The sequence below is a fragment of the Enoplosus armatus genome, chromosome 8 (genome assembly GCF_043641665.1).
Source record: "Enoplosus armatus isolate fEnoArm2 chromosome 8, fEnoArm2.hap1, whole genome shotgun sequence".
NCBI lineage: Eukaryota > Metazoa > Chordata > Actinopteri > Centrarchiformes > Enoplosidae > Enoplosus > Enoplosus armatus.
The window spans coordinates 6938682-6949518 of record NC_092187.1 but is presented as its reverse complement, the minus strand read 5'-3'; the positions used below and the strand labels follow the sequence as shown (position 1 = coordinate 6949518).

At 40.6% G+C, this 10837-nt stretch overlaps 2 protein-coding genes across 4 annotated transcripts; both read left to right on the top strand.

Moving 5' to 3' along the window:
* The first annotated feature begins 261 nt into the window (after positions 1–261).
* icmt (isoprenylcysteine carboxyl methyltransferase) lies at positions 262–2789 on the top strand. The gene is made up of 5 exons (XM_070911122.1): positions 262–480; positions 1385–1473; positions 1727–1896; positions 2272–2489; positions 2610–2789. The coding sequence occupies exons 1-5, from the start codon at positions 262–264 to the stop codon at positions 2787–2789; spliced, it is 876 nt and encodes a 291-aa protein (XP_070767223.1).
* A 3770-nt stretch (positions 2790–6559) lies between these two features.
* On the top strand, positions 6560–10107 carry LOC139288720 (large ribosomal subunit protein eL22). Of its 3 annotated transcripts, none has more exons than XM_070910115.1 (4): positions 6560–6610; positions 7267–7374; positions 7623–7747; positions 9906–10107. In XM_070910115.1, the coding sequence occupies exons 1-4, from the start codon at positions 6599–6601 to the stop codon at positions 10048–10050; spliced, it is 390 nt and encodes a 129-aa protein (XP_070766216.1). In that variant the 5' UTR covers positions 6560–6598; the 3' UTR covers positions 10051–10107. The 3 variants fall into 3 exon arrangements, with proteins under 3 accessions (XP_070766216.1, XP_070766214.1, XP_070766215.1); XM_070910113.1 differs by having other exon boundaries at positions 6571–6610; positions 7264–7374; XM_070910114.1 differs by having other exon boundaries at positions 6599–6610; positions 7270–7374.
* The last annotated feature ends 730 nt before the right edge of the window (positions 10108–10837 follow it).

The window sequence follows — 10837 nt, the reverse complement described above, 5'->3', positions numbered from 1 at the left end:
CTTTCATATGCTTTTTAATATTAGCTTTGATCAATGGAAAAATACATGGCTGAACAAAGTGAATGTCTTCCGGCAAGATCACCAAATTTGCAGAGTGTGTCTGGATTAACTTAATATTAATCTATTTTTTTTTTTTAAAGTATATATATTTTTCAAAAACAACCCAGAGAGTCCTGTCACCTACAACAATAACTGGACATCACGAGGTCTCCTTGCAAGTATCGCGATAAGTCCCTCAGCGCACCGCACAGTACTTCCATCATGGCAGGCAGTAAGTTGGTGCTAGAAGGAAGAGTAAGTATAAACGCTTTTATTTTAGGGCTCGGCGTGGTTGTAATCCCATTGATCAGAACTTGGTTTGGACATATCGACTGGGTCTTTGATTATCTGACGGAAACTCCCGGGAAAATAGCGATTTGTATCCACATTGCAGTTGTCAACGGCCTCTTGCTAATCATATACAGGGGACCTCTATACAAGGTAAGCAGTGACGGTACCAACTTCCTGCCTTGATTCTCTTTTTATCTCATTTTGAGGAAAGCGCACATGAGTGTTAGTGATGTCCAACAGTATTTCGTCTACCACAAGCTAATGGTACGGAGTCTGACATAACTTACTTCGCCATTTAAACTTAAATGTTGCACTGCTAATGTTGGCTAACTAAATCACCTAGCTAGCTAACATTAGCTACTTGTTTAGTTAATCTTATTAGCTAAAGAGGAACGAGACAGCTGGTGTGTATGTGCCCAAGATAGAGACCTAAGCCAGGTAAAGCTGCAGAGGCTTACTCCCTATTTGCCACTTGGTATTTTAAATTTGATTTAATATATAGCCCTGACAGGTTCTGTATGTGCCGTCGAAAGAATGTGACACAGAACCCAATCCAGAAATGTGGTGATTCAGTGCTTCTCTGGTTTGTCTCGAATATGTTTGCTTCTATAACATGACTTAAGGTATTTCACGAATTACAAGGCTCCTGGGACAAATTCGCCATAACCCACTAACTAAACAGTAACTAGTATATTGACCCTAACCTAGACTAGACTAAAGACTAGATTTTTGAGTTTGCAACCCAAAAATATTGCTCGAGTATGGTGGAAAAAGCAACCGAATTAAAGAGTGTACTCTAATGGTTGGTTAAATATGTTCAATATAAGCAGGAAATCAGCAGGAAATCCGTATTTGAAATTCCAGATATTAAGCACGAGTTTCGTGGGCACTCCCCGATAGGGAGTCCGCAGTGTAGCCCGCTGAAACTTCCTGTTAATATGAATTAGCAATGGGGGGCAACTGGCGTTGAAGCTAGCCAGAGAGAAACTGGGTTTTGTTGAGGTAATGCTGGCTGTTTGACCCGGGATAACCTGAATGTCCTAACTCGTTCTAGGTTGCTGTGAGAGCCTGCTTTCTGGGGGTAACTTTCGGCTGTGGCTTAATCATAAGCTGCTCTGAAACCACTTGGACACATTTTGGCTGGTATGTTCACATGTCACAAGTCATGTAGTTTGATCAGGTAACATGATGCTGTTGTGTAGAAATGCATGGATATTTTATGGATATTTTAAAGTTAAACAGTTTTCTTATTTTGCATTGTTTTACACCATTGAATCACTGAGATTATTTGTTCAGTTCTACAGACAATTAACCAAGGCATGTACCATACTTGGGCAGCAGGATGTGTGTGATGATGTTGCTACTGAACATGTGTAGTAATGGTGCCTCTCTGCAGGTACATGTGCTCCCTGTCCTTCTTCCATTACTCGGAGTACCTGGTGACGGCCGTCATCAACCCCCGCAGCCTGTCTCTGGATTCGTTCCTGCTCAACCACAGTGTGGAGTACACCCTGGCTGCTATCTCATCATGGGTGGAGTTCACTGTGGAGAAGCTGACAGTTCCAGGTTGGTCCGTCATCGCTCTCATCGTCACTGTCATGTGTATTTTGTTGATGGCACACAAAAGGTTTGCCTGTCAATATTCCAGTGTATCAATGTAACCTCTGCTGAAGTAACATTTGGCTCAGGTTAGCCTTGTACTTACAGTATTTGTGAAACAAATAACACACTGAGAAACAATATTTATCTAGCTGTTATCTGCCATCTATATAGATATCTGTTATCTATGTTCAGATTGAGTTTGGAGGATTTAATGGAAGTAGAGGTCAATCACAGAGCCTACATGACCTCCATCTGGACTACCACATCTTGTGGTCATGCTCACTGTAAGACTCTCTTCGTGTGTCCACCAGTATTTAATCCTCCTGTCTTCCCTCTCAGAGCTGAAGCAGCTGAACTGGTTGAGCCTTGTGGGTCTGGCCATGGTGCTTTGTGGTGAGGGTCTGCGTAAGGCGGCCATGTTGACGGCCGGCTCCAACTTCAACCACATCGTCCAGAATGAGAAGGCCCAAAGTCACGTGCTGGTCACCAGCGGGGTCTACTCCTACTTCAGACACCCCTCCTATGTGGGCTGGTTCTACTGGAGCACAGGAACACAGGTGAGCTACAACATATGTACAGTATGGCTGTATAATATTTTAATATCATGTTGGTCTCTCATGATGCTGAAACTCGGATTCATACCAACATAGTAACATCTCCTTTTTTGGCTGTTGCAGGTCATGCTGTGTAACCCGATCTGTATATTGGGCTACACGATAGCCAGCTGGAGGTTCTTCCGGGAGCGGATCGAGGAGGAGGAGCTTTCCCTCATCCATTTCTTTGCAGAGGACTATGTGGAGTACAAGAAGAAGGTTCCCACCGGGCTGCCCTTCATCTCAGGCATCCGCGTCAACTAGGCCTAGGATCTGGATGCTGGACGTAACAGACTTTAGAACACTAAAGCAGGTCAGACCTGGTTGGGTGTGTGGCGGCTGCCCTCCGGAGGGGAGCTGTGCAGCTGGCTGAGAGCCTGCAGCTCACAGATAGACCCTGACCTCTGGGACGGCGGCAGGCAGCTGGGCTGCTGTTTTTCTACCAACTTCCAAAATCCAGTTAAAGACCAGACAACCTCCACTGTACTACATGTATTCCAATAACGCCCTCCCCTGTTTCAGTTGTGTTTCTGTTTGCATGCTCTGACCATGCTTAGTGTTTCACTGAGGACGTGTTGTGTTGGAGAGTGATACTGCACCGGACATCAGAGTTTTAATGGCAAAGGTTCGAGATGTGTGAGTTTCACAGGAAGCCCACCGGGCTCAGTCGGTTTCTTTAATGATCGACAATATTTTCAATATAATTCGTTTATTAAAAATGCACTATTTTAAAACCTAAGAAACGCTTAAAGGAGTACTCCAGTGAAAATATGTCCTATAAATAGTCAGTCATCCTGTAATGGAGCTTTCCACAGACGATCCAGTCCAATCAGGTCTGGTAGGGTCTGTTGTATTGCAACAGGTCTCAGACCTGTGTGTATTGTCATTAGAGAGTGAGAAATGTGAAGGGCAAACGACATGTGTTTGTATCCTCTGGGCCATGTTGGATCAGGTTTCTCTTTGTTTTTAATGAATTTAAGCAGGTTTAAGTTCTGTTTCTCTTTGGACTTTTTTGGGAGCTCGGATTCACAAACAGAAAAATTAGTCAAACGTGTCAAAATGTCCATATAAACTTCTCAAACAGCTCCTGCAGCATAAATTACTACTCCTCCGCTTCTCCACACCAGAGCTAAATACATGACTTCATGCCTTCACCTCCTTGCAGTTCCAAAGCTGCACCACAAGTCGTCTATTCAGAGTTGATTTGAGCAACAGTTGAACATGTGAATCCACATATCTTCAGTAGAGTGTTCCTATTAGTGTCCCTAATAATGACGTAGTTTTTCAAGGTGGAAATGTCCCCCGAACAGCACAGACCACACTACAGCTGTCCATTAAAACCCAGGATATTGTCATTCTTTTAGAGTTAGTAGCTCTTGAGCACTGGGTGAACCAGTGCATCCAAACAGTGGTAAAAGGAACAACAGATGACATTTTTTATTTAAGAGTTTATCCTCAAAATCCTTATTTAACTGTAAAAGAAGGAATCTAATGTGTAAAGAAAGTTTAGGTTTCTGTCAGGTTATTGAGGCTGTTTAAATGTAGTTAGGGAGGAAGCTCAGCGGGAGGCTAAATATAACGGGCCAGTCGTGGCCTGATGTGTGTGTAACCCTGATACCCACCTCCTCATCGTGCACTCAGGCTAAAACATTCAAATCACAGCATCAGTTTGGGTGAAAGAGAATATGAAGCCACATAAAGTGACCTAGAGTTATATTTCATTTAATAGAGACATGTTTCTGAACACAGGAGCGTGTAGCATGATAGATCTTTAAATGTTGTGTTTCATTGGAGATAAGAGTTGGGTTTACCTCCTGAGCACAGTGAAGTGTTGACATCACTTCCTGTGTTTTTCCTTCTTTTGTTGTTTGACATATAAATCGGTATTTGTTGTGTTTTGAGGTAAGTCACCACACTGAGCAGTATTATGTCCTCTCATTTCATCACAGTGTTTCTCCTGTTGACCTGTCATGCTCACTTTGTGTTAGAAACCAACCAAATGACTGAGATGTATGTTGTAAAGGGGTTGAGAGAGGCTGACTCTGCATCTCTCTCTCTCTCTCTCTCTCTCTCTCTCTCTCTCTCTCTCTCTCTCTCTCTCTCTCTCTCTCTCTCTCTCTCTCTCTCTCTCTCTCTCTCTCTCTCTCTCTCTCTCTCTCTCTCTCTCTCTCTCTCTCTCTCTCTCTCTCTCTCTCTCTCTCTCTCTCTCTCTCTCTCTCTCTCTCTCTCTCTCTCTCTCTCTGATCTGATCTGTCAGAGTGGCTTCACAGTGCTGCTATCGTCTCTCCAAACCTTGATCTCGCACACAGAGACAGATTGGTAAGATAGTGAAGGTTGTCAGTTGCAAAGATGCTCTGTAGGTAAAATAAGAGACAATGAAAGGTAGCCTGTGGAGTTTATCAGCACTAGCCCGTCTGTGAAAACCTCCCAGCGTAACTTAAGAAAAGGAACTTATTCCGAATGTTTAGGAATACAACATGTTAGATTGTCCCATTGGTCAACTCACATACAAACTAACAAATAAATACAACTATATATTCAGACTTCTATAAACAACAGTTGCCATTTTAACATGTTTAAGGGGCATCAAAGACAATACTGAGTTGTAACTCTGTACAAAGTATCAGCACGGTAACTAATGTCACTACACGCTAATTGCTACTAATCCATCACTCAGGGCTGACGTGTTCAACCCCTTCTTTCACTTAGTTTTCATTTTGACCAGTGGCACAATCTAGTGACTGCTGTGTTTCCGTAATGCAGTTAAAGAGTGCACATACGTGTGTTTTGGGGTGACTTGCAGTCTGAGTTTAAAGTGACAGACCTGTAGCATACCTGTGCACTATACATGGTTAGACAACGAGACAGCTGGATGAGCCGACTGTTGCAGCATGGCACACCTGAGTTGAGTTTTGGATATGTTGCACTTTTACTGTATAGGACACTATTTATCACCTGTATTTAACAGAACTGTCAGCTGATTACTGTGCAGTTATTCACAAAGCAGATTTTCTCAACAACACTTGTGTGAAATAAAATCAAGGCAATTATTATTACGGCTCTGTGTTTATTCCTCTCATGAAGCTGAAAGGATTTCTGAACTGGCTGTTTTAGCTCTTCATGAATGGCGAGATCAACAACATACTGCGTTGGGGAGGAACAGATTACATGCCATGGATTTACAATAATAAATCACCAGCAATGCATTTGTTGCATTACACTAATGTAAAGAATGATTATAGTGTCAATTGTGTCAAGGGAATTAAAAAGCAAACGACTGAAGAGTTAAAGATTTTGTATTTCTCAGCAGATCATTAATGAAAAAACAGATTACCAGTTAAACCAGATTTAGAAACCTTACTTTAGAAAAAGTAGGTAAGTATTATCAGCTAAATGTACTTAAAGTGTTAAAGTAAAAGTCCTTATAGTGCAGTAAAATGTTCCCAGTCAGTGTTTTCCTATTGTATATGATGTTTCTGGATAAATATTACTGCTGCGTTAATGTGTATGTTGCATTTTACTGCTGTAGATGTTTAAGGTTGAGCTCATTTGAACTACTTTACGTACTGTCGGGTAGTTTAGTTTGCTGTCCTGTGAGAACCGTGTATCTCTAAAAAGTCATCTTTTCATGAGCTCAGAAATACAGCCCTGTTTTGTTACAATGCATTTTCCAAAAATAATCCAAGGGGGGTTTAAATAGTTAATTTAGTTTAGGAAGGAGGAGGCACATAAAGGAACACTTCATCCTCCAGTTTATCACAAACATTCAAAATCAACACATCTGGAGATACATGGTGAAAACTGGACAGGAAGGGGATAAAAAAATGTAATCTGAAAAGTAACTAAAACTGTCAGACAAATGTAGATGAGTAAAGGGTACAATAGTTGGCTCTATCATGGACTATTGGATTTTATTTTCAGTTCTTTTACATTTTTAAAATAAAATGGAAAAAAAAAAGTCCCAGTTTCTGAATCAATTTCAGATGCGCGGATTCAATCAATAATTCGGCGTTTGATTAGTACATGTTACGCATGCGCACACCTTGCTCTTCCTTTCTGCTAGCTTCTACGCCATGGCGCCTATTGTAAGTAAAATCTCGTGCTAATAAATCCACCAAAAACGTAGATTTTCGTGTGTGAAAACCAGAGAAAACGATCGGGATGGCGCCACAGTGTTATTATAACAGGCCTGGCCATAATGTAGAGTCCGGGTTCGGCTTTTAAGTATTTTTTATTTTTTTTACAAATGTTTTCCTGTGGCCTATGGCTGCCATTAGCTTACGTTAGCTAACTAGCGTCGATAGGAATTTGAGCTCACCACGTTGTGGACTCAGCTCGTCTGTTCGGATGCATGACAGCAGTTTGTTTAACAACTTACACCAAGGATATACTTGTGGAAGCGGTTTATATCTAATGAGAAGACAGTTAGTTTGCCCTATTTTTGATTTTGTAGCTCTGACACCCGAACACTGGCTAAACGTTAGATGAGTGAATGCTTTGCCGAACTCTTGTAAATGTGTTAAATCTAACGTATGTTTGCAAGTCAACGTGCATCAAAACTTCAAAAGAATAAATGGCTTTATCGTTCAGTTTTTTAAATTATTTTGTTGTCGAATAAAGATGTTCTGCCGCTGTGATCTGTACCGTCTGTTCACCTTAAAAGTGTTGTCTTTAAACCAGCACTGTGAAAAGCTCTGAGTCCCGCTGTTTTAGCAGCAAAATGTTTGTCTTTTGTTAGCAGAAGAAGCAGAACACCGGCAAAGGTGGTAAGAAGAAGAAGCAGGTCCTGAAATTCACACTGGACTGCACCCACCCTGTTGAAGATGGCATCATGGATGCTGCTAACTTTGTAAGTCCACCTCTCATCAGATGTGTGTTTTAGTCCGTTTACCACAAATGAAATACAGTCAACATTCATGCTGACTTCTCCCAGACATACCTTAATGTCACAACAATATGTAAAACAACTTGTAAAGACGTAACATTTGCTTGAGTTGGGTAATCCATCCCAGTGAACAAACTGCAGATGTTTAGCCTGAGCATGGAGATCTCAATCTCGATGTTATTGTGATGTTTCCACCAACGTGTTGTTTCCAGGAGCAGTTTCTTCAGGAGCGCATCAAGGTGAACGGAAAAGCCGGCACCCTGGGTGGTGGTGTGGTCTCCATCGAGAGGAGCAAAAGCAAGATTACAGTTTCCTCCGAGGTGCCCCTCTCCAAAAGGTAAGAGTGTGTGGTTTTCTGCGATATGACTCGTACGAGGCTGTCCTGGTCCAAAGGCTCTGAGACATGCAGAGATGATTTCTGGTTGCTAATGTCCCTGCTGATTTTAAGATGATTGATTGATTGAGAGGTGATGCAAAATGTATTGTAAGATCCTAATCTGTCTGCTGCAGTAATCCACTAGTAAAATAATCCAATACATATCTAGATACATGGGCTACGTTACGATTCAGGGACGATACATTTTAACACAGAACGATACGATGTAATCTGATACAGTTAACATTTGTTTAATGTAGCCATTCATTTTCCATTATTAATTAATAATTCTATAAAAGTAACATTGCTTCAAATAAATACTGTACATCTCATAAAAGACCAGGGAATCCCAAGTATTTATGTTGCTCAAACAGACTGATAACAAATTATGGAACAACAAGCAACGTTCAAAATGTATTTTTATTATTATTATTATTATTATTATTATTAGCTGTCGTAACTACGACAACAACAGACGCATTCAGCTGAAAGTCGCCAGTTAACAGGGTCACTCGTTAAACCAAAACACCTGCATAGGTTTCACCATGCCATCTCACCAGGCGAGTGTTGAGATACGTTGAGATAATCGCTGTTCTACAGACCGTACAAATGGCCAGACTTTGGTCCAATATTCCTTTCTTCTTATGAAAAACAAACATCTTCCAAACTTTAGATTTGGTGGTGCACTGTAAAACGTGTTGGACATTTTTAGTTTTGACCTCGCAAGCAACACTACGCTGTGCAGAATTAGCATCAAAGCTTCAGTCAACCAATTTGAAACTTTAGAATCAGGCCATCGGTCGGTTCATTGTACATTTAGATCGATCCAGAGGTCTGCATATCGATGTAGTCGCATCTTTAACGTTAAACCCGGATTCCGATACATGCCTGTGAATCATTACACCCCTAGTGTTTTACATTTAGAATGAGAACATAATAGAAAACAGGCTGAACTCCCTGCAGTGTCTTCTGCATTAGCATCTGTCATAAGCTGTGTTTCCATCCACCAGTTTCTATGCACATTTTCAATGAAAAAACGAGTGGAAAATACGAAAAAATGTATGTATTGGAAAAACAAATGTTTTACGCTTGGCAGAGGTGGGAAAGTTGGAGTAAATAAAATTGGACAAAGTTATCAGAATTTGAATGGAAACCTGACTGTAGTCTCAGCAGTCTCTGCTCTGCAAACTGCTGGCATGTTTTGGGAAGATGACGGCTGATGAGGCTAAAAAAAGTGTTATTAATACATCATAGGTGGAAGCAACATGTGCTTTCTCATATAAACACACACACACTCTCTTGTTAATGATGATGTTGTTACAAGTTTCCAGTCTTTGTGCTAAGCTAACCGGCTACAGATAGTAGCTTCATATTTACAGTGCAGGCATGAGAGGTATCAATCTTCTCTAACTCTCACCAAGAAAGCAAAGAAGTGTATGTCAAACTATTCCTTTTTAATAATTCTAAATCAGTTAAATCCAGTTGAGAGCACGTTGTACTCAGTAGGTGGTCTCATGCTACATTACCTGATAACTCTACACTGTGTCTTGTTTTTATGTCTAGAGAGACATTTAGTTGGTCAGGTGGACACTGGAATAGTGTTGAAACAAATATCCAATGAGTCAGTCAACAGAAAAGTAATCCATCAATCAAAAACTGGTTCCAGTTTCTTTAGAGATGAACTGAGATTGGGTTTCAGAGGGTTGGTCAGAACATTTGAAGACGTCCCCTTGGGTTCTGGGACAAGAGTACTAAATGATTAATTAACAAATTAAAATAATTGTCAGTTGCAGCTCTACAGTGAAGTAAACAATAGCTGTGGACAGTCAGTTAAACTGCTACTTCAGTGTTTGCTTCCAGTTGTTAAAGGTGTGAAATAAACAATGGAAATATTTAGTGAAAAAACTTCACGTAGCCATGATTATAAACAGTGTGAACATGACAAGTCTCAGTATTGGTTTCAAGGGACTGCATCATATTTAATGTTTATTGTAAAGGTGTAAAGTGAATATTAACAGCTGGCATGGAGGTGAACTAACAGAACCGACTGATTTGAGAATCATTTAGGATATCATAGTCCCTGTTCTGTGTGTGTGATTCATGTTTTTGTCTCCTGCAGATACCTGAAGTATCTGACCAAGAAGTACCTGAAGAAGAACAATCTTCGTGACTGGCTGCGCGTTGTGGCGAACACCAAGGAGAGCTACGAGCTCCGCTACTTCCAGATCAACCAGGATGAAGAGGAGGAGGAAGATGAAGATTAAATTGACAATTCATCTGATTTTGTACATTTAAATAAATGTTGTTTACAGTACAGATAACTTGTCCCAGGTGTTTTCTTTGAGATTTCCTGTCAGGGTGTCACATGACTCAGCTGGGTGGAGAACCCAAACTTTATTGTGGGCGTTTTCAAGGTTCAACTGTACACATCAGGCTTAAGATGGCCGCACACCTTTGGTAGCCTTAAAGAAAACCCTACAGAGACTGAACTGTGTTGCGGTATGATTTTAAAAAAAGGTACAGTATTTTACACTAGAATTATAATTCCTCAATAAATAACTCAGATTGAAACTTTTGCACAAAGTTGCAGTATAAATTTAATTTTGAATGTTTGAATGGTGCTGGCCAACCAAAAATGCTGCTTCTGTGTCTTAATATAAGCAGTGGTATTTCATAACTGAGTCATGTTGTATGATATGTATTTCTTCCTTTAGGGGAGTGGAATATTTGTGTCAGTTTGAGCATGGTGTTTTTTTGGATGGCTAGGTTGAGCAAAGTGCATGCATACAAATGTATTAACAGCTAAGTTTAAGAGGGAAAAAGACTTATCTGATTGGTGTCAGCAGATAACTCAAGGTTGCAGTATCGCACATAAAGTATCGAGTCAGCACTGAACTCAGACGTACAACTCAGTTTCTGCCATCATGTCAAGAGTTCAAGAGAAATGTGAATTTTCTCTATCAGAAGTATTGAACATTACTGTACAAGATGTATAAACAATAGCATACTCTACAAACTGCAGCTCTGTATATTTCGTCACTTGGCTTGTCC